The 22,685-nt window shown below is 35.2% G+C and overlaps 2 protein-coding genes across 2 annotated transcripts; both read right to left on the bottom strand.

The window, feature by feature from the left end:
* Positions 1 to 2,382: 2,382 nt before the first annotated feature.
* Positions 2,383 to 4,207, bottom strand: LOC140760789 (BTB/POZ and TAZ domain-containing protein 1-like). Its single transcript, XM_073097803.1, has 5 exons — positions 3,967 to 4,207; positions 3,744 to 3,877; positions 3,322 to 3,643; positions 2,850 to 3,160; positions 2,383 to 2,767 (listed from the first exon to the last, which is right to left on the bottom strand). The coding sequence occupies exons 1-5, from the start codon at positions 4,102 to 4,104 to the stop codon at positions 2,608 to 2,610; spliced, it is 1,065 nt and encodes a 354-aa protein (XP_072953904.1). The 5' UTR covers positions 4,105 to 4,207; the 3' UTR covers positions 2,383 to 2,607.
* Positions 4,208 to 13,193: 8,986 nt separating this feature from the next.
* Positions 13,194 to 18,001, bottom strand: LOC140762263 (mitochondrial inner membrane protease ATP23). The gene is made up of 5 exons (XM_073100001.1): positions 17,823 to 18,001; positions 17,573 to 17,697; positions 14,332 to 14,469; positions 14,157 to 14,240; positions 13,194 to 13,675 (listed from the first exon to the last, which is right to left on the bottom strand). The coding sequence occupies exons 1-5, from the start codon at positions 17,941 to 17,943 to the stop codon at positions 13,541 to 13,543; spliced, it is 603 nt and encodes a 200-aa protein (XP_072956102.1). The 5' UTR covers positions 17,944 to 18,001; the 3' UTR covers positions 13,194 to 13,540.
* Between the last annotated feature and the right edge of the window lie 4,684 nt (positions 18,002 to 22,685).

Here is a 22,685-nt window from a genome sequence, read left to right as displayed (position 1 = left end):
TTTAATCTTTTGTAGAACTCCAAATTTTTCAAGAAAAATAAAGCTATCCAAACATAATGAGGAGATGAATATAGAAGATTTAACTAATATTTTAAAACGCATGGCATTAACAACCGAGTGGCTCCTATGGGATTTGCCATCAAGCTGTAGAGATGGGGTTATCCCTACTTGCTCAAGCTTCCTTACCTCAAAATTAAATCTCCACATTAACTTCTTTTTGGCAAGATCCCAAATGACTCATATTCATATATTTTTGGCTACTCATGTTGGCAATATCTTAGACCCTACAATAAACATAAAATATATTTTTGATCAAAGACTTGTTTGTTTATTCATTGGCTACAGTCATAAACCATTATGACTACAAGTGTCCTGATTTGACCACTAGTAGGGTATACATGTCGCTGCATGTCATTGCCAATGGGTCTCATAATATTTCACCTTCCTCAATCAATATTTCTTCACCTCCTATATCAAGTGTTATGCAAGTTGTTCCTACTTCAAGCTCTATAGGTACTCTTATGTAACTTTTCTCACCAAACCAACTTATTACTGCTTTTCCTATGGATGTTCATTGCTCACTTTTGGCATAAGATAGATTGTCTCTTCCTCTTCCTTAAGTCACCTACTTCACCTTAGTTGCCTTTGGCTCCACTTACTTCTAAAACACAAACTATTGAGCCCATCATTGTCTTATCTCTTAAACAATCAGCTCGTACTATACATGGAATGGTAACTCAATCCAAGAACAATATTCTTAAACCTCAAGTTCCAATAGATGGAACTTTTAGGTACCCTTTTCCGCATGCTTTGCTTGCTATTTCTGACCTTAATAAATCAAAAGCATCATGTTATACCAAGGTGGCAAAGCATCCTATGGCATGAAGCAGTGAACCTTAAACTTGATGCTTTACTTAGAAATGGAACTTTGTCGCTAGTGCTACTAAAATCTAATCTTAATATAATTAGTTGCAAATGGGTATTTTAATTGAAGCATCAAGCCGATGAAACTATTAAACGATATAAGACAAGACTTGTTGCCAAGGGATATCACCAACAAGGAGTCGACTATTTTGACACATTTAGGCCGGTAATTAAACCAGCTTTATTCGTTTTGTGTTTTCTGTTGATGTGACTTCTAATTGTTGCATTCGCGAGATAGATGTTCAAAACTATTTCTCTACATAATCACCTAGATAGATGTTCAAAACTATTTCTCTACATAGTCACCTATTAGAAAAAGTCTATATGTTGCAACCTCTAAGATTTTCCCATCCTCGATTAGTTTTCTAATTATATATGTCAATTGTACAAATCCCTATAGGTTTTAAACAAGCTACAAAGGGGTGGTTCTCACAACTGAGTGATCAACTTCTAGCACTTGATTTTATTGCATCTAAAGCAGATAGCTCCTTATTTATTCTTCGACGCAAGATTAATAGTTATGTCGACGACATTATTATTACTGGTTCAAATTCTTCTATGGTTTCTTCCATCATTGATTAACTTTGTCGAGATTTTGCTATGAAAAATCTAGGAGATTTAAGCTTCCCCCTTGGTCTTGAGATTCTTTGAATTAGCAATAGTCTATTTCTCTCCTAGCACAGGTACATTATTGACTACTTACACAAAAGTCAAATAGATCATGCATACTAAGCAATAATCTTCTCCTATGACTTCAAATTGTTCTCATTCAGCTCACGAAGGAGAAACCTTCGATAATCCATTTCTATATCGCAGTATTGTAGGTGACCTACAATATTTATCATTTACAAAACCTGATATAAAATACTCTGTGAGTATTCTTTCTCACTTCATACAGCATCCATTACTTCCACATTGGCAAGCAACAAAAAGAATCCTTTGATATCTTAAATTATGTATATCATTTGAACTGTTTATATCTTATTACTCTTTTTGTCACTTACAAGCTTTTACAGATAGACAAAAAGTCTACTAGCTTTTACTGCATTTATCTGGGACAGAACGGCTGCTCGTAGTTCCATTAAAGCTGAATATAAAGCACTATGATCTCTACTATCGGAATTGGGCTACCTACCTTATGTTCCACCTACACTGTGGTGTGATAACACTAGAGCAACATATTTATCCTCCAAGCATATCTAGTTAGATTTTCACTTTATCCAATCGAAAACTCTGATCCATGCCTAATGGCAACATTGTACTCCAGGCTTTTAATGACTAGAGAGTTATTTAAAACTAGTTTTTCCAAAATTATAACATAAACTCTCTATTATACTCCAATTGTCAAACCTGCAACAGAAGCTCTGTCTTTGGTGCTTATTCCAATAAAATTAGTCATAGATAGTTTAGCCATAGGGAATAGATCTGCATCTATTCTCCATAATTTCCTTTCACATATCCGGTAGAATGAATGACTCGATTAATAGAGATTAAAAATATAATACATGAACCACAAATAGGTAAATATATGAAAGCAAAACGTTACATGCAAATTTACCTTGTATAAAGAAAGAAAAAGAAATACAATGGGTGAGCTTAATAAAAGAAGCTCACTATATCACACAATATCAATCTTAAATTTTGAAAAAAGAAATACAAAAGAATATCTATCTATCTATCTATCTATCTAATTCCCCTGTATCCTCCTATCCGTGGCGGTATATCTTGCGGCCTTTTTCTGTCAGCCAGAGAAGTCATCACTCTAGCTATTATAACCTTCTTCACTAGAAGTCTCCATGTCTTGTCATCTTCTTCCTCCACCCTCACCTTCGTGTTGAATTCCCTACAAAATTATAAATATAAATTTAGTAGTTTTAAAAAGGATATATATATAATGTATGGGGGGGGAGAGAGATTTTGCTCACTTGTAGGGTGGAACCTTGCAAGACTCCGAGTGATGACAGACAGAGGAGTGGAGACGAAGGAGCTTCACCATCTGCTTGCAATGTGGGCAGCCCTCCGGTGGGGGCAACTTCTTGGAGCACGCGCCGAGATGGCGCACGAGTCTCTGCAGCACTTGGCACGTGCGGCTGTTTCCGGCAGGATTCCTACCACCGGGACGGTGGCCCACTTCCGTGCAACCGTCCGTGAAGATGTGGTGCAAGCAGTCCATGGCTTCCCCCAGCTGTCGGTACGTCTCCTGCGCTTCTCGTGCCCTCTTCCACTTGGTCCTTCTCTGCGTGCACGTATTTGGGGATCCAAAGTTAGATTAACTTAATTAAACATTGCCTTGGCTCGATCATTAGCAATTCCCTACTGTTAGACTAATCAAGGGATAAGCAATAGTTCCAATATCTCCTTTAATTTCTTTTCCCAGTCGAGATCACTGCGACATACCTGGTCAACTTCTTCCATAAACTGCAAGATCTCAAGCTCCAGCGCCGGATCGTGGCGCCGCAGGAATCGCCACCCCTCCGACTGCCTCACGGCGGCGAAGTCTTTGACGGCCAGCCGCATGCACTTCTGGTACAGCCGCGGCGCGTCGCAGAGCTTCGCCAGTTTGATCGCGTCCACCACCCTCTCGGCCGTCAGCCGCGCCGCCACAGCGGCCTCGCAGGCGTCCTTCAGCCACCCCACGCGGTGCGCGTGCGAGAGCGCCAGGAGATGCACGCCGTGCTCCGCCATCGCCTCCTCCCCGTCCCTCGACGACAACGCCGTCCTGCACCCCGTCCCAATGTTAATATTGTCAGATGACCAATTGACCCAAAATGTTTAAATTAATCATAAAGAGGGTGGAGGGGGGTAAAGAAGTCTCATACTTGGAGGAGTAGAGGAAATGCAAGAAAGCCAGAACGGAGTCGTAGGGGACGCCTAATATATGGATCTCCCTCTCCGACCTCCCGCTCCTCCGCGGCCGGTCAAGCAACCGCTCCAGCACCGGCGACGCCGAACCCTGGAGAGAAGAGAGAGATAAAAATAAATAAATAAATCTTCTTGGTCGGGATCTTGAAGGAGGGGACGGAATAGAATCGTTTCAATTACCAGGACGGAAGAATGGGCCGGGATGCTCCGGCCGTCGGAGGTGATGATGTGGACGTCGGTGGACGGCGTCGTGTTATTCTCCGCCTCGTGCCATCGCCGGACGCCATCAGAGTCGGCGTTATCGATCACTATTCTCATCCCGTTGGAATGAAAGAATTAATCCTTATCTAATAAAGGGGGCTTACTACCGTCTTATTTCCTTTGTCTTTCGTGATAGAAGAGAGAAATGAGAGAGAGCTTGAATGGTGGGTAGAGTTGTTGTTTATATAGAGAATGGGAGAGTGGGGGAGGAATTAAAATAGACCAGAAAATTGAATAATTATTGGATTTTAAAAATTAGCTGCTGACGTAGCAGATCAAGCTGCCTCGTCAGCAACAGCTAAGGGCTATTCGAGTGCACAGTTTCCATCCCTGATCCTTCCAAAGACTTAATCTATTAGATTATTAATGCGTTAGTACGTATCCGATGCTATAATATCAGCTACAGAGACGAAACAAATTAGCTTAAATTTTATTACTTATATTAATTAAATATGTATTTAGATAATGAGATATACATTATCTATGATAGATTCTCTGCTCGAACAAAGAAAATAACTCGATAGTCCGTAATCTTGTCAATCTTAACTGTGTAACAATTTCAATGCAATAAAAATGTCAATGGACTTATTCTCAAATATATATATATATATATATAAAGTACATAGATAAAATGTATTTAACTCTATTATTTTTTTTCTCATAAATATGACTAAATGGCCTCATAAAAGGAAAAATAAAATAAAGAAAAGGTCTACTCCAATCCTAAGACGCTTTCAATTACTTGGTTTGTTGGTCTCATATTGCTTCTTCCTTAATCCAACTGCTTATATACTTATCTTTTTCTTCCTCTATTCTTGCTTGATTGATTATAACAAATTCTCATCCTTTTAATTTTTAATATCTTTTCTTCTTTGAAAGCTCGTAAACGCGTTTTAAATTTCTTCCGACGATTTTTCCTACCACACTGTTTGAATTCTTTCCTAGTATTTTGAATTTAAATATCATTACATCTATAAGATTATTCTTTGCGAGAGGGCTAGTGTGTTAATTAAGTCGTTAGTCACTAATCACATGATATTAAGGGACAACATCGTGGTTGCTATTTGTGCATCACCAAACTCCTTGGGCCCCACTAAAATAATAATAATAATAATAATAATATTAATGATAAAGATTAGGAGATGTATAAATATAGCAGAATTGGCAAATATTACAATTGGATCTTTAAAATTTTGAAGGGAAATTTGTAAAAAAGCCCCCACATTATTGGCTTTATATGTTCCGAATCCCACCTTAACACCTTGTTGCTTTTTCTAACCAAAGCCCTGTCTTTTACCAAAAATATTTAAAAGTCCCTGGATTAATTTAAGCTCACATTACCAAAAATATTTTTAAAATTCTAAAAATTTAAATTTAAATAAAATAAAATTTTGTGTTCAGTCAGGCTAATGTGATTTTTAAGTAAACTTACGAGCTTTTTTTTAAAATATTTTTGATAAAAAGAAAGGGACTTTTGAATTATAAAAGAGGGATAATGTAGTGCTAGAAATTTCCTAAATTTTAAATATAATATTAGTACAGACGATCTCTATCTATCACCTAATGCTATCTATCTCTCCCTCACTCTCAATGATAATATATCCTAATCAAATTGAAAGTGTTATTAGTCTTAAAGATAAGAAATAATGAAAGTTTTGAATCAAGAGATGTTTACTGGCTATGATGCTATACTAACACTGATGGTGATATATGAATCAAATAAAACAAAAATAAAAATAAAAAGAGGGTATTTGTGATTAATAGAAAGTGACCTAAAAGGACGTATGTGGGAAAATATATTGGTTATAAAAATAAATTATAATATTTCTTGCTGATGACTTGGTAAAATTTATTATCCTCCTTCCATATGTTATAAAGTCTAATTTTTTTATAATTATTATAACCTTTCCCTTGTATCTCTGGCTGCTCCAAGTTACATCATAGTCAATAACAGCATTCAGTCTCTTTGACAAAAAAAAAAAAAAAAAAAAAAAAAAAAAAAAAAAAAAAAAAAAAAAACAGCGTTCAGTCTGAAGGACTTATAACGTTGATCAAAACATTGAGCTTAGGTAGTATGATATTTTTCAGAACCCTAATAATATGATCTAACATATATCAACTTAGAGTAGATTATTCTCCTCTTACGTTGGCTGTAAAACTAAAAACTAAACGAGCGACTCGAGCTCGGCTCAGCTCGACTAGAGCTACCCCGAGTCCGAGCCAAGTTAGAAGGCTCAAAAATAATTTCGAGCTGAGCCTAAGCTAAAGATGACTCGCTCAGGCTCGACTCAATAGGCTCAGTATAAAATGGATTTTTCAAGTCAAACCCTAAGTCCCTAGTAAGTCTGCCTCAATTCCCATCCCAAGTCTCAAAACTGCTCAAAATCCTCAAATTCTCCCTCCATCTCCCTCAGTCGCTTGAAGTCTCAAAACCAAAGTCACATAGCCTCATCCTTCTCCACCGTGGCCTGCCTTCTCCTCCTCATTCAATGAGATGGCTCCTCCTCAAGCCGCCGCCCTATGCTCCTCATCCTTCTCAAGCTGCCACCTTGTCGATTAAAATATATTTACATATTAAAATTTATTTTATTTATAGATTAGGTTTTACAGTCAATTTCAGCTTATTTCAGCTAAATAGGTTGTGGCTTAATTTGAATAAAGCTTGATAATAAGTTCAATTCAAGCTCGAGCTCGGCTCAATTCGGTTTGGCCTAGCTTGAGTTGAGCTTAGTCGAGTCTCAGCAAAATTATAAGGCTCGAAATTAATTTCGAGCCGAGCCCAAGCTAGAGTCGACTTGCTCAGTCTCGACTCATTTACACTCATACTCTTACCCTAGTAGGTTGAAAACAGCAAATTATATTTTAGTTTAGCTCGATTTTAATTTACCTTAGGTAATTCAAATTTAAGCATTTAATAACATTGTAGTCCGCACATATTGCTGCTGTCTAAGTTTTTCTATCAGAACTAATAGTAAGAATGTTAAAATTAATGCTTCACTGATGTCAATATTTTTCTGCTATACCCTAGTTGCTAAATGATTAAACTACTCTTACTATCCTTGAATTAGGTAGTAATTTTATGGAGGTAATTAATTCTTTTCATGTCCTTGTTAGCGGTTAACTAATAGTTGCAACTTGGTGTGAAATATAGAAAAGTTAAGTGCTTAAGTTTAAAGTACCTTTCTATCAAACCATGAGCAGGTAAATTTTAATTGAGATTTTTATATAATAACTACTAAAAAATTTTAAATACAATAATTGTCACTAAACTTTTCAAAATATTAAAATTACCCCTAAAATCTTCTGACTATTTTTAAATTGCTATTATGGTTCTTTTTAACATAATATTCTTAACAAATTATCATTATTTTAAAAAAAGAACACATAAAGAATTAAAATACCCATTTTTTAAGTTTAGATTGTACAATAAGATTTTTCATTGTAGTATGGTATTGGATATAATATTGGATAATTTCTAAAGTATTTTTAACAATTTATGAAACTACAAAATAAATTTTCTTGTGTAAATTATGTTTTAATCATGATTAGTTAGATTTAACGAATAACATTTTGAAAAAAAAAATTCAATGATTTCAGTGACAATTATGATATTTTAAATAATAAAATAGAATTTATATCATACAGAGCCATAGTTCAAGGAATATATAATTTAATATAAACATTAGTAGTTATGTCTTTAGAAGTTAGAGGCATTAGTTTTGGACTTTAGGAAATGGAGAACAAAATGAGAAGTGAATTCAAAACTCAATGGTGGGCTAAGATTAGCCATTGAAGTCACCAATGTAATCAAGTTTGACCCGGTTATGAACTCCATTCCAAAGTTGACTACAAGTTAGTAATCTATCCGAGTTACTAATCTTCTTCTACCTTTTATTTGACCCAATTTCTAGTTTTGACTTCTGATGTATCTGACAGTTAGATTCATTTTAGACTCTTTAGAAATTACTTTTACTATTATTTTATAATTAAAATGAATATAAAGTTGAGGGTAAAACAATTATTTTATAGACAAAAGTTGTTGAAGGTCTTAATATAATTATTCCTCTTTCTCATTTTTCTCTCTGTATATATAATATATATTGATATAAAACTAAGAGGCTATTAGTGCAGCTACATTGATACTGGATTAAAAATAATTGATTTGAACTAAGATCGCTTTTATTAAAACTTTTGACTAAATTACAATCGTAAACTGATGCGAACCGGATCAGATCAGATTACATCAAGGGGAGATTAGACTCAATGGATTGAGTCTAGTTATCTTATTTACTTATTTGATTTAGTTAGAAGGTTAAGATTTTATTTAATTAAATAAATTCAACTCTGCGCAGTTTTGAAAAAATATTTACAGAATATTCTACCGATGTCCGAATAATATCAAACCAGCTGGATAAAATCTCCAACTTCCGATTTAGGTAAAACTAGTGCCATTAGAACCCTAACTTACGAGGCTACCTCCACCTAAATTTTCATAATCATCCTATAGACGAATCATTCCAGATGTGGTCCGTAACATAAACATCACTATTAGAGATGATTAAATGGCATAATTAACTTTGCTTGTATTAAATAAATATGCACTCAAAGGTAATTTCAAGGTGGCTTAATAATAAAAGATTGTTCTGGGAGCAAAGTAATTATTGATCAAACTAGTAAAAGTTTTTAAGAGGATATATAGAAAAAATAAAGGGTCAGATTATAAAATTTTCAAATCGGAAATATAAAATATAAAATAAATAAAATACAGGGTATAATTTATAAAATTCCCTTTCTTTTAGTAAATTTACCAGTTTACCCCTCTCACGTCGAATAAATATTGTTTGCGGTTATGCCTCAGTGACGTGACACCGTTGGCCAATCACGATAAGGCCAACTGGGAGTTCCACGAAGGATCCACGTCATCTCGACGCGAGAGCCACATATTCTTTAACGAAGAAAATTAAACAAGGAAATGATTTCCACGTGTGAAACTTGTGGTTGGGCCTCGAGGGTGGGGCCCATTTGATGATGCAGGTTGGTTGGCTGTAATTTTCTCGCTCTAATGTCTAGTCTAGTATTATCACACGCTTTGCACGAGCGATTATAAAAAATGTTCTCAGGATAATTTACAAATCGCTCTCTGCTAGTTAGGGCTGTCGAAATTATCTAGCCGGCTCGCCGAGGCTTGATCAAACTCGGCTCGAAGGTGAAAAGCTGATCTATGCTTAATCTATACTGCTAGTTAGGACCGTCAAAATTATCAAGCCGGCTCGCTGAGGTTCGATCAAACTCGGCTCGAAGGTGAAAAGCCGATCTATGCTTAATCTATACAGTTTGATCAAGTTCGGCTTGATAAAACTTGAAAAAACTAATATAATATTTAATATAATAATATAAATGATTAAGATTTAGAAGCTCATAACATTAGTATATTAGTTATTATGTAATCACCATTACATCGTGCCTTACTTTAAGCTTGATTAGGCTCGATTTAATCTTGAATTGCTTATTAATTAACTTCGCTCGAATTAAAATTATATCAATTCAAACTTGATTCTATAATTAGGCTTGAAATAAATTCCAATTCAAGCATGATTAAAGCTCAACTCTATTACACCCTTCATGTAGCAATGCCTAAATTTCTATATATTGTTGTGACTAAAATCAAACTACACTCTTAAATTTTATTTGTATTATTTTGCCTCTCTGTTATTTAGATTAATATAAAATAATGAATTTTTATTTAAAATAACAAAAAAATACTAAAAAGTTTGAAAAATTATTAGAGAAAATGTTCTAAATATTAAAATATCAAAATTATTCTTCTCCTTCTTTTATTAAAAATGCACTTTTTTGGAAAGATATTTTGATACGACTACTTTGAGTGGAGGAAAGTATTTGGAGTTAAGCAAGATATCTTGAGTTGGGTAAGAATATTTTGATAATCTTTTTAGTATAGTTAAGTCTAAAAGTTTTAATGTGAACCGTATCAAATCACATTACGAGGACATTAGACTTAATTGATCGAGTCTATTTAATTTTTGATTAATTCATATTTATCTCTTATATAAGTCATTAGGGTAAGTCTAATTATGTCATGTAAGTCTGATTAAGTTATGTAAGCTACTAAGATATATATATATATATATATATATATATATATATATATATATATATATATAAAGAATTTGGATAGAGTATAAAATTTTAGATGATCTTCTATGGAGATAATGACCCAATGTCTTAGAATTATGCATATAATTTAAGTGATGGCTTGTTCTATTAAATCTCAATTTATACAACATGAGCAAGTTCTCCATGTAAGTCTTATTCTATTACCTATCCTTTTCCTTTCGTATTCTTTAGCATGAAGATATTATAAAATTTGTCTTAATATGCAAAAGAACCCAATACCTTACCTGCAAGTCTCATCTCATTTGCAATTTTTCAAACCTTAGAATGAGGTTGTTGGTATCTAGTTGTTCCCTTCTATAATATATAGATTTTTCCTAGCTAGATCTTATTAAGGCTGATTAGGATCTAATTTCTAATAACATTTCCTCTTGTTTTAGTCTTAATGTCAGTAGCATCAAGTCTGGGATCTCTAGTTACATGATCATAAATTAAAAAGGGAGGTACATAGAGAGAAGAGAAGCAACCATGATCTTAATGCAAAAGAGGTTGATGCTTGTACTGCAAGTTTAGAGATTCTTCTTAGTTTAATCTTTGTTGATAATAGCCTGTAAGACTTCCATATCTCCATGACATGGAACTCAGTCACTCGAGTTCTTAAACTTATCTAATGCTTTCAGAAGAAGATCACTGGCACTGAAGCTAAGTGGCTCAGATCTAATTACTCATGCTACCTATCTTCCTTTATTCTCCTGGAACAGGCCATGCATTATAGTTGCAGCAGAAGAATTAGATAGTTAACTTATCAAAGTAATCTTTTCCTATGTTCTTTTTCTATTTGTTCCATGAGTTGATGAAACCTTGGACCATCCACAAGTAAAGATTCAATACTTATCTTTGTAAGTTTTAAAAGAGTAGTAGAGTAGTTTGTTTATTCTCTTATCTCTTATGCTATCCTAGTAGTCAAAATAAACTTTCCTAGTTGGTTAATAAATCTCCACACTCTCTTATGTGGTGCCAGTGATCACTACTCCCATCTTTTCCAACTCCTATAGATGTGGGTCATCTCATTGCATGCAATAAAAGCATGATGTATGAAAAAGATCCTTCAGTTGCATGATGTTTTCCATGATGCAAGGTCAGCGGCTTATTCTCTATTCGTGTAGTCGTTAGGGTTTAGAGGAGGAAGAAGCTTCTCCCATTGGACATCATCTAATACAAGCAACACATTATTTAATAAAAAAAATGGCTGTTGGTGAAAAAAAAAAGGATGGAGAGAGTATAGAAGACAACAAAAAAAGAAGAATTTTCTTTTGAAAAAGTTGTCGTCATCTGTTAATAAACAGTGAAAGGAAAGAGGACGAAAAAGATCAATAAGTGAAGGAGATTAGAGTTTATAATATAGAAAAAAATTACGATGCAGTGAAAAAGAAGAAAAAAGAAAAAAGAGTTCGTAGGAAATGAAAAAACTGAAAGAGAAAAAAAAATTATATATTGAAGTTCATCAGAGCAAGATTTCTCTACAATAAAAACAACGGTTATATAATAAGAAGAGAAAGAAAGAGAGAGAGAGAGAGAGAGAGAGAGAGAGAGAGAGAGAGAGAGGAGTAAGATCAGATTGGGACATCAATAATTGATGTCCCCAGGTTAGATCTATCATGGATTTAGCCCAATTGACCTAAATTCGATTCAAATTGAGATTGGCCCACCCTACTAACCATAGGTTACCTTTCATTGATTTACAACTTATTAGTTTATGAATTTTGGTTGATAGTGTTTATAGATTAATCTTGACAATTCCTATCACCAAACTCATTTAAACTTACATAAAAATGCAATGTATGGAAGAATAAATGAGAAACTACGACATCTCATAAGAAATAATGCAACAAATTAGTAAAAAAAAAGTGTGAAATAGACTAATGAAACATTGAAATCTCATTTCCTCCTTATATAAATGCAAAAAGATATTTCATCAATTTACTGATGACTACACCAGATATGATTATATTTGTTTCTTCTTTGAGGAATCATAGGCTCTCAGAGCCATTACAATTTTCAACGAGAGTGTTGAAAATCAACTAGGTAAAAGGATCAAAATAGTAAGACCAGATTGCAGCGATGAATAGAGACATTGATATAAATAGAGTTAAATATCTATTTAGGAAGTTCTCAGACAAGTGTAGTATTAAAGCTCAATACTCTATGCCCAGCAAACCAAGTCAATATGGTGTTGTTAAAAGAAGGAATTGAATCCTAATGGACATGGTTATAAGTATGATAAGTAATTATTCATTTTCCTTGTGTATATAGAGTGCAGCCTTAAAAGATTGTTATTTATTTGTTAAACAAGGTTCTTTCTAAGGTTGTACCTAAAATTCGTTGACTTATGGACAGAAAGGAAACCTAGTTTAAACAATTTCCACACATAGGAATGTCAAGCAGAGGAAAATTTGGCCGGCGCATTGACAATGAGAAGCATTATAGGAAATGAGGGGAATGCAAAAAATTTAAAAATATATATATATTAGTAAAAATATAGAGGAAAAAGACGTACAAGCCTGGAAGGCCAAATGATTAAAAAAATTTAAACACTTGACGAAGGAGGGAATGAAGACTACCTTACATATAGACGAATAGCTATTTTACCTATGGGCTACCCTAATCCTATACATTAGGTTTTATTTAGTTTGAGGTTAAAGCCGAAACTCGATTAGTTAATCTTATTTTCTAGTTTTAATTTTTTAAAAAGTAAACTTAATTAGGTATAAAAATGATAAACAGATGTTTGATTACTGAACCAAATTATTCATAAGGTCTGCAATGACCCCGGTTTCAAGCTGGGCTTCAAGTTTGAGTTTCAAGTCGAGCTCGAGCATTGGGATTAGAGGTAATGAGATCCAAGTGCAATTAACCCTTGAGATGCCCTAGCTATCTACTCTAGCAAACAGCTGTACAAACCTTGAGAAAATGCCAACCTGCTTATGATACTTTGCTAGATTACATTACCAACATGTTCATACAGTACCTGATCATCAAATTAATGCTACTAATTAAATGTAATATAGTTTGGCATACCCATTTGCCATTACAAGAATATCTCTAATATTCCATGAGAAAAATGACCATATGAATAATGACAGTTAATATATTTTTTTTCCTTTGCAAACAAATTTATGTCAAATTGAACCTCAGGATTACTTACTCCTGCAGGTAAAACTAGAAGTAGCCATTGTAAAAGAATGGTACATATGAATGCCCCATCACTATGATGAAGTCAACCAGACATGCTAACCTGCTTCTCTGATTCTACTGGAGAAAAGGAAAAATATTCGAGCTGCCATCAGGAATGAGGACAACATCAAGGAGCCCTGTCAAATGGAAAAGTATCATTGTAGCAGACATCCCATACAGCCTCTATGGCATCCTTTGCAGCTGCATTGGAGCAGTATGGGTTGTTTTGGACTGACTTGAGAGCCCGCCTTCTCACGCATTCCTTCATATATCCAAAATGAGAGCAAAGAAGAAAGTGGAACATGATTAGAGGAAATCATTAAAAGATTGACTGGCGACTTCATTATGTTAAAGGAGAGAGATAGCCATGAAATTTTAAGTTTTAAATTGTAAATCACGAAAGAAACCAAATGAAGATGAAAAAGAAACCCCACATATGTGTTGATCTGCTTCAGTTGTTTCTTATGGGTCAGTTATGTGACGCCCCATCAAAAGGTTCAAGTCCATGAGAGTTAGCTATATAACATATATATACTATCTTAATATTCTAATATTGCATTATATGTAGAATTGTATTTTAAAGTTTAAAAATTAAGATAGCCACTCAAATTGCAGGAAGAAAACTAGATGATTAAAAAGACACATACAGGATGATTATGTACTAATACTTGCATTAAAGATTATAATTGAAATGTAGCATCCTCCAAATTGTAAGGCAAACAAAAAGAAAAAAGAACACTCACTTGCTCATGACCTCGTATTTTCATAAAGCCACGCAGTAACTCCCTCTTGTAATGGCAATCCCCACTAAGATGATTTGCACGAATCTATAAGTAAACAAGAAATTATATTAAGAGCCTACCGAAGGCAATTGATGATTCCTACATTCCAAGACAGATCACAAGTATATCTCAGTACCTCAGAGCAAGCATGATGAGCACAGTTTTTCCAATCTAAGTTCTTAGCACGACAGTCATCATAAGCATGGATTAGCTCATGAATCACTACCTGATTTATCTCATCTTGGAATGTCATGTGATTACAGCAAATTGTTACCTTGCATAGAAAAAAATACAAAAATTAGGTCTACTCAGAGGTGTAATATATTATATATGTTGAAGGTAAGGCAAACTATCTTTGCCTACAGACATAGGACTAAATTTTCAGCACATCTTGGAGCTTTTCACAAAAATATAAATTCCAATCAGAAAGAGGAAATTACTTAATAGTTTAGTGATAGCATGAACTGTTAGCAAAAAAGAAAAAATGTGACCGATCTATTTTGTTTGCAAATGACAAGAGATAAGTACAACATCCACCCTCATGAATATGAAATTGGCCCATACACCATGATTTCTTTCCCAGTGTCCTGCTTTACAAGGAATTATGAAACCAGTGACTCAAAAGGAGAACTACAATATATGAGTCTGAGATCTATATAACACAAGTTGAAAGGAATAACAAACCATTAAGCACAATATCTACCTTCTAGATAAAAATATGTATTGGTAGCCTATACAACAAGAACAGTGACAACTTGTGTGAGGACCATTTTATTACTGCATCAAAACTTTACCAAACACCAAGTACTTCATGCTTTACATTTTATCATAACTCAAGTTAGTTCCCATGAGTTCCATCTACAAAATGGGTTCCTATAAATAGGCTTGTAAAAAATAATCAAGCTCGGCACGCTAATGCTCAATCAAGCTCAAAATTGAGTTGATTCAAGCTTCATCAGCTGAATCAGAATTAAAATTATATTTAGAAATATATAATATATAAAACATATATTTAATATGAACATTTAGATCAAGATCTAAAGATTCGTAATACTAGTTATTCTAGGGCCATTTTTTTCAGCCATGTTATGACTGCAATCTGAGAAAACATTGCTACATGTGTACATTTAATCACTTTTTTGTTACTTATTTGTTTAGATTTTTTGTAATCTCTATTATTGGTAATTCAAATTATTTGCATAGGGATTGTTGAATCAAAAGCCTAATTCAACTCTGAGTCAATCCTGAATCAAGCATGATTCAATTCAAGCTCGATCTCGGCTCGATTTAGGCTTGAATTAAATAGGTTTGAATATGTAGTACAATTGATTGGATCATTTAGACTCGAGCTCGAAATTGACTCAAATTGAAATTAAATCAATTCAAGCTTGATTCTAAATTCAGGCTCGAAATTAATTTCTAATCAAGCTTGACTCAATTACACCCCTACCTATAAAGAGTAAATATCACGTGATCCAATTTGAGACTAATTTATTGAGAACTACTCCATTGGGTAGCTCAATATACAATGCTCCTTCCAATGCAACGTCTAGAGAGGATAAGATGTGCACAGCCTTACAACAATTGCAGAGAGAGTTTTAGTAAGTCAAATCGCTGCCAAGATATAAGTGGCACATTCTTGTTGAGAACTACTTTTCCCTACGAGAGTAAAATTTGGGATGAATAAACTAGTAGCATCTCACAGGAAATTAAGATATTGATAGGATGAGCCATAAGCTGATAAGCCACAAATATTTTGTTATACACCTAAAAGGTATGTTTAGTTGCAAGATGGATGCCATTTTCAACTTATCAAGTTTACAAATGAAGGCATTTCCTTTGTAAAGGAAAATAACAGGATTCATGTAAAGTGGCCATGCACTCATGTTATTGGCTTGTAGCCTCAAGGTAAATTTCTAATTGGAAAATATATTTTATGCATGGCCAAAATGTCCCAACTTAATAAATTAAATCAGTTGAATTAGCACTTAAACTTCACACCGGCAATCAAGCATGTAATGTAATTGATCCTAATGCTCCATCCCCATTCCTTTGCCTAACCACAAACATAATTAAAAAGATAGCATATTGAAACATAAGCTAAAGCCAAGTGCCGAGATAGTTTGGACTAACTACACAAATTTCATCTCACATACAATTACCGTCTATAAAAAGAAAATTTTGAAATGGAGAAAGAACAGAAGAGTTAACACATACAATGACATGACTAAATGCTCTATCAGATGCTATCAGCCAAACACCTTGATATTCCATCTAGAATCTTGAAAACCCATCCCCCAAGTATCTATAGATATATTCAGGACTCCAAACAAACACGATGATAGACCTCCATGCTCAATGTTATTGTTTCAATTTTACTTCCAGCACTCGCAAGAAGGAATTTTCCAGAGTTTCTGCCAGTTTCCATTGTTTCGAATCTAGTTCTGGCAATGTGAGGTTCAATCTTCTTTTATCATAAAGAAAATAAAAACAAGTAGAAAATATCGGAAATATAGTATAAGTATCATAAAACTTAACAGAAATTTGGGAAATATCCTTATATTCATTTAACATGACAATAATGTAATTTAGCCCTTCCGGTGGATCAGAAATTTCTGTTTGCAATTGTCACTACTGACTGCAAGATTCCGCTATAGTCATGGAAAGTTTAATAGAAAAGAAGACCAAAGGAGCAACATTAAAATAATATCAAAGCAAAAAATATGTAACACACTGTGGGTCATCATAGTCCTTGTCCCTCTCAATGTTTGTTGTTTCTACTTTATAGGCCAAAATCCGGTGGTGGTGCATAGGTCATACAAGAAATTACAAGAGGAAGAAGAGAATGGATAAGTATGTTTTAGATTAATGAATAAAAGAATAAGAGAGACAGAGCTACCAAACTGACAATTAGTTTTCCTGGACCTGGTTCGAATTGGATTTGGGTGCAGATAGCCAAATATTTGACCTACTAACTTAAAATCAAGCATTTAATCGCGGGTCTAGCCGACTCTGGCATAAAAGCCTAAAACAATCTTGCCTCGTGCATTACATGAAAGTTGCACATCAGCTTGAATGTTGAAAATTGTATCTACCTTGCATCCTTGTGTTGGTGACCCGATCTATACAAGACTACACCCATTAAATATACTCAGGGTTTCAGCATCCAATTTCCCCTAATGAACAGAATCAACATATGGTTGCGACAATCTACTCTAAACACTAAGCATTTCAATTACCATCTCTTACTAGGGATTCAGCAAATTCAGCAAATACGCTAGGCACAAAAGGAAGTGCCATCTGATAATTTCTCAACTCAAATCAAGATTTATAAATGGCAAGCAAGAAGAGGAGGAATTCGGAGGAAGTGGAAATACCCCATGCCGACTTGCATAGCCGCCCGCCGAACCCTGATCGGAGCAGTTCGCGGCGGTGATAAGCCTCGGCCAGACGGGGCAGCCGGCCTTCTCCATGTGCTCCCTCAAGAACCTCACCGTCGGATCTAGCAACCACCAACAACAACACAAGCGGGGATGATCAAGAAGAAGAGGACTAAAAAAATTTTAAAAAAACGTTGCATCTTTGAAGGTGTCGAAAATACAATGGATCGGGAAGAGGAGAGAGTACGTTTGAGGCTGTTGCGAATCCTGTCGACGCACTCGTCCTGGGACATGCCGGCGTGGGGGTTGGCCGTCTCCACGCCGGTGTGCGCGTCGTGGCATATGGGTATCGATTCCTCCTCCCCCATTGTTGCCGCTCTTGTTACCTACTTGCGGCGGGGAGGAAACAAGGGGTTTTTGAGTTCTTCGTTGTGGAGAATGCTGTGAACTATTATTATTATTATTATTATTATTATTATTATTATTATTATTATTAATATTATTATTATTATTTTGTGGATTTATTTAATACCAACTTTTGGAATGCAAATAGCTCCCAATAGGAGAGATTTAAGGTTTAATTACACTTACAAACTCCTAAACCATAGGTTAGCTTTTGGTTTGTCCATAAACATATTTATTCATGAATTAGGATTCTCTTAAATATATTTTATAATAAAATAATTATTTATGTATATTTTGGTTAAATCTTGTATAAGGTAAGTCACGTAATTAGTTATGTATAAAATTTTATCATAGATAGAAGCTGTGATGTATGTTTTTTAAGCAAAATTTTAATATAATTAGCATACTTATTTATAGTTAATAATTAAATACAAATTTTTACATAGATTTTATTCAAGCTAATATTTATATTTTACGATCAAACAATAAAATATGAGTTAAAGTTATAAATTTACTTAATTTATATTTAAGATGTGTGGATAAAGTTATCCTTAAAAAACTTTATCCATAAACCAAACGAGGCAAATACGGTATCATAGTGACCTTATAATTTTAAGATGCTATAATAAGACCTCCTAAACTAACAAAACATTATAATTTTACCTTTCGTTATAATAGTGTCCCACTTTATGATTGAAAATAGTTAATATGTGACCCACGTGATAAATTTGTGACAAATATATAATTAATTACCCTTATTCTATATTCTTTTCTTTTCTTTTCTTCTTCATCCACTCCAAGTAGTTTTCCTCTTCCTCAACCCCAATAGAAACTAAAACATAAACTCGAACATTTCTTTCTCAATCCCAACTCAAACTTAAACCTAGACTCTTCTTCCTCTTCAACCCCAATTTGAACCTAAACTTAACTCTTCTTCTTTCTCCATCCCAACATAAACTTAAACCTAAACTCATACCCTTCACATCCAACTTAAATTCTTCTTCCGCAATGGCTTCTAATGATAGTAGTATCAATAGCTACCAAACTTTATTTATAAATAATATTTTTAGAATTAGGTTTTTGAATTGTCGTTAATTTTAGTTACACTTATTTTAGTATAACAAGATGTTTCAATTTCAAAGAAATGTAGCTGTAGCCATTTTTCATCACTTCTCATAATTTCATCTAAATTTGCAGAAATATAACTCCTATGATTTTTTCTATTGGGTTGATCCTCTCCAAGGTAATAAATGTCATAAGAATATAAGTACTAAGAAAGGGAGAACGATCTTATAGAGTTGATTTAAGTGCCTACAATCAGAGAATATGAATTGAAAGAAAATCCTCTTGAGGAATAAAATTGAAAGTTACATTAGAAATATAAAAACAAAGTAATAAAAGTTTATTTATTTACTTGTTGTATGGTTATTATTTTAGATTTATTTATTTATATTTGTAAGCAACCATACACACTCCACAACTTTGTAAGCAGTAAAATGAACATAAACAAATGAGAATATATTGAGCATATTGGTTGATTGCAAACCAAGTGAACCCTACTTACTTTTGTTATAAGTTTACCAAGAATATTAGTGTTTGTAAGTCAAGCAAACATTTACCAATTTTGGTTGTAAGTTTACTGAGAATAATGCTAGTTATAAGTTGAACACATTTTAAATAGATATAAATACAAATTAAATATCGATCAGATCTTAAATAAATATAAATACATATCAGATATAAATCGGATCTTAGCGAATATAAATACGAACTGGTATAAGCTTAAATAAAAAGATAAGATGCCTTATGATACCAGGTGGGTAAATAAAGAACACAAGAAGTAACACCATGGCTAAAATTGAAGCTCATTATCAAGGAATGGAGTTAGATAGGAAAATTCATCCAAAGTTCGCAAATGATCAAAGATGAACAACCATGGCAATTAAAAGACGTTATTTCTATGAAACTTTTTTTTTTATTTCACACCCTGCATTTGTGCATTATTTTTTGGAGTTCGGACCTATCTCTGTAGAAGAAAAAAGATTTTGATGTGTACAAACACAAATAATAGGGTTAAATAAATTTATATAATCCTCTAATAACTTTATTTCGTATTACTATCTCTCACATTTTTTTACTAAGTTATGACCATTAATTCGTACAAAAAATATAAATGGTTTTTTATTTTGGCTGGCGTTTGGGTGCTTAAATGTGGATCTAGGGTTATGATTTATTTCTACGATTCGAACTTCATTGATGTCGTCTTGAGCACAGATACACATTGGGAGTGTCTTTATTTCTTGTTTTAATGTTTAAATTTTAAGAAAATAAGTTTTCTGTAAGTCATGTTCAAACGCGGGTGGAGTGCGTTCAAACGCGGTTGTGAACGTCTACATCACGTCTAGAGAGTGTGAATTGTGCGTTCGAACGCACTGTGAACGCCTGCATCGCATTCGCAAATTCAGAGAAGTGGGAAATAGGCACATTTGTAAATCTAGAGAAGAGCAAACTCGGTGCGTTCAAACGCGATCAGGCGCGTTCGAATGCGGTCAACAAAAATGTACTATCTAGGATTAATTTTGAATTGTTTGGTTAGCCTCTAAAGGATGTGGATGGCAACCAAAGAGTCATTATTGATGAATTGAGTTTTTGCCTTGCCTCATTCATCTTCTTCGCTCTCGTTCTCTCAATCCCCGGCGACGCCACTTCTAACTTCTCTCGACCGGCCAATCACCCTAGTCCCTTAGGGGTGGCCCTCTCCTCCCCTTTCTTCCAATCTATCCAACACTTGTCCTAACCCTTCCATCATCCATAACCCTTCCACTACCACTTTTCACCGATGCCACCCCATTAACGTCGGTCCACCTCCAACCACCATCACCTAGGATCTCGTGCCTCCATTCACGGATTCTGATTAGACCACCCTGATGTTTATCCACTAATCGGACGATATCTCGATATCCTTACGTTCGATTCGCCTAAAACTTGATTTTCTAGAAAGCTCTTTTCTAGAGCTACAACATATCAAAATTTCACGTCGATCCTACGGTGGCATCTTTCGAGATCTATTTATAAAATTTCGTGTCAAATCTAGTCTAGATCTGAGAATTGGAAGAGATCGAACCTTAGCCAAAAAGGAAGATCGTATCAAGCTGGTACTAGAGCCAGGTTCCTCGGACACGCGCTTCCTATGACGACAACCAGAACCATGGCTACACAGCGAGATGATGAAGAAGAGATTCTCCCAATAGAGGAGGGGGAAACGGTTGCGGGGACTTCCACCCGTGGAACCGCTCAATCTAATCGGAATACGGAAGAACCTAATATTCAAGCTGTGTTGGGGTCTCTTTCCGAACAAATGGCCATCAACAACCAGATGATGATGGAGATGATGCAGGAATTACGGGCGACGAGGGAAGCCATGGCGAACGGGAACACATTATCGACCTTACGACATGAGTCCACTTCCATGAACCCATTGCCGCCGGTTTAGAATTTGCAATCACAAGAGCCGCTGCTGCCACCACCCTATGGGCAGAGGCAAGCAAAGATGGTTCCACCAGGCCTAGTTGTAGGTGAACCCATCCGACGAGCGAACCACTATGGAGATCACCTTGGAGATCACCTTGGAGATCAAGATCCATGGGCGGGTTAATAAGATCCGGAACCATGGTGAGTTAATCAAAACCGAAGGAGGGATCATCAACCCTTCATGGTGCATCCTCCTCCGGTTAGATAAGGACTTGGACATGATCCAGAATGAGACAACGACATCCGTGGATAAATCGTGCGTCTCGAATTCCCTAAGTTCAAAGGTGGCGATCTGATCGATTGGTTGTATACGACAGAGCAATTCTTCGCATACCAAGGTACAACGGAAGAATACAAGGCGACGCTTGCGAGCTTCCACCTTGAGAATGCGGCGCTTCATTGGTTTCGAGCAGCCTATGCCAATGAGACTATCGAAACTTGAGCTGAATTTTGTACTGATATCACGTGGCAATTTGGAGCCTCGGGGTATGAAGACTTCGATGCTCTCCTCTTAAAGACGGTGCAAAAGACCATGGTTGGGGCATACAAATAAAAATTTGAGAGGATAAGTAGCAGATGTCATCCCCCATGGATGGATCAGCAACTTCGCAGCACCTTCATCTCTGGGCTACGGGGAGACATACAAGCCGACGTGAGGGCTTTAAAGCCTAGAACTTTAAGGAGGCATTCAAAGATGCGGCGCTCATGGAAAACAAACATAGGGCCATGAAGTTATACCTGAAACAAAATTGGACAAACCAAAAAAGCCACAATCAAGCTCAACTAATCATAGCGGCGGGAAATATTACTAGAGTACCAAGAAACGTTGCTGCAATGGTGCTTCCTCGAGCACCCTTGAAGCCATCCCAAAATGTGAAGTACGCACCTAGAGGTCACACCTGCTCAAGTGGAGGAACGAAGAGCCAAAAGCTTATGCTTTCGTTGTGATGAGAAGTTTGTGCTTGGGCATCGCTGTGCTAAACCGATGTGATCGGTGATGCTAATCGACGGATTGGAGGAGGTTGAGGATGAGTTTGCAGTTGAAAATGAAGGTGTGGCTGGACATCAAGGAGAAGAAGCTGAGGAGCAACCCGTGGAGGACATGACAGCTGAAATCTCCCTCCAAGCCTATTTGTGGACAGCTACGCCAAAGACTTTGCGGGTGAACGGTATA

Source organism: Typha angustifolia, chromosome 1 (genome assembly GCF_048772165.1).
Source record: "Typha angustifolia cultivar Huaian chromosome 1, ASM4877216v1, whole genome shotgun sequence".
NCBI classification, from domain to species: Eukaryota; Viridiplantae; Streptophyta; class Magnoliopsida; order Poales; family Typhaceae; genus Typha; species Typha angustifolia.
The sequence above is the reverse complement of the archived record's forward strand: the minus strand, read 5'-3'. Positions and strand labels throughout refer to the sequence as shown.

What these genes read in the sequence shown, in the direction of transcription:
- LOC140760789 (XM_073097803.1), bottom strand. Translation starts at nt 4,104, where the DNA reads ATGAGAATAGTGATCGATAACGCCGACTCTGATGGCGTCCGGCGATGG. An exon ending in CGGCCCATTCTTCCGTCCTG is followed by an intron (nt 3,878 to 3,966) that starts GTAATTGAAACG and finishes TCTTCTCTCCAG; the next exon opens with GGTTCGGCGTCGCCGGTGCT. An exon ending in TTATGGAAGAAGTTGACCAG is followed by an intron (nt 3,161 to 3,321) that starts GTATGTCGCAGT and finishes ACGTGCACGCAG; the next exon opens with AGAAGGACCAAGTGGAAGAG.
- LOC140762263 (XM_073100001.1), bottom strand. Translation starts at nt 17,943, where the DNA reads ATGGGGGAGGAGGAATCGATACCCATATGCCACGACGCGCACACCGGC. An exon ending in GATTCGCAACAGCCTCAAAC is followed by an intron (nt 17,698 to 17,822) that starts GTACTCTCTCCT and finishes GGTGGTTGCTAG; the next exon opens with ATCCGACGGTGAGGTTCTTG. An exon ending in AAATACGAGGTCATGAGCAA is followed by an intron (nt 13,676 to 14,156) that starts GTGAGTGTTCTT and finishes GGATATATGAAG; the next exon opens with GAATGCGTGAGAAGGCGGGC.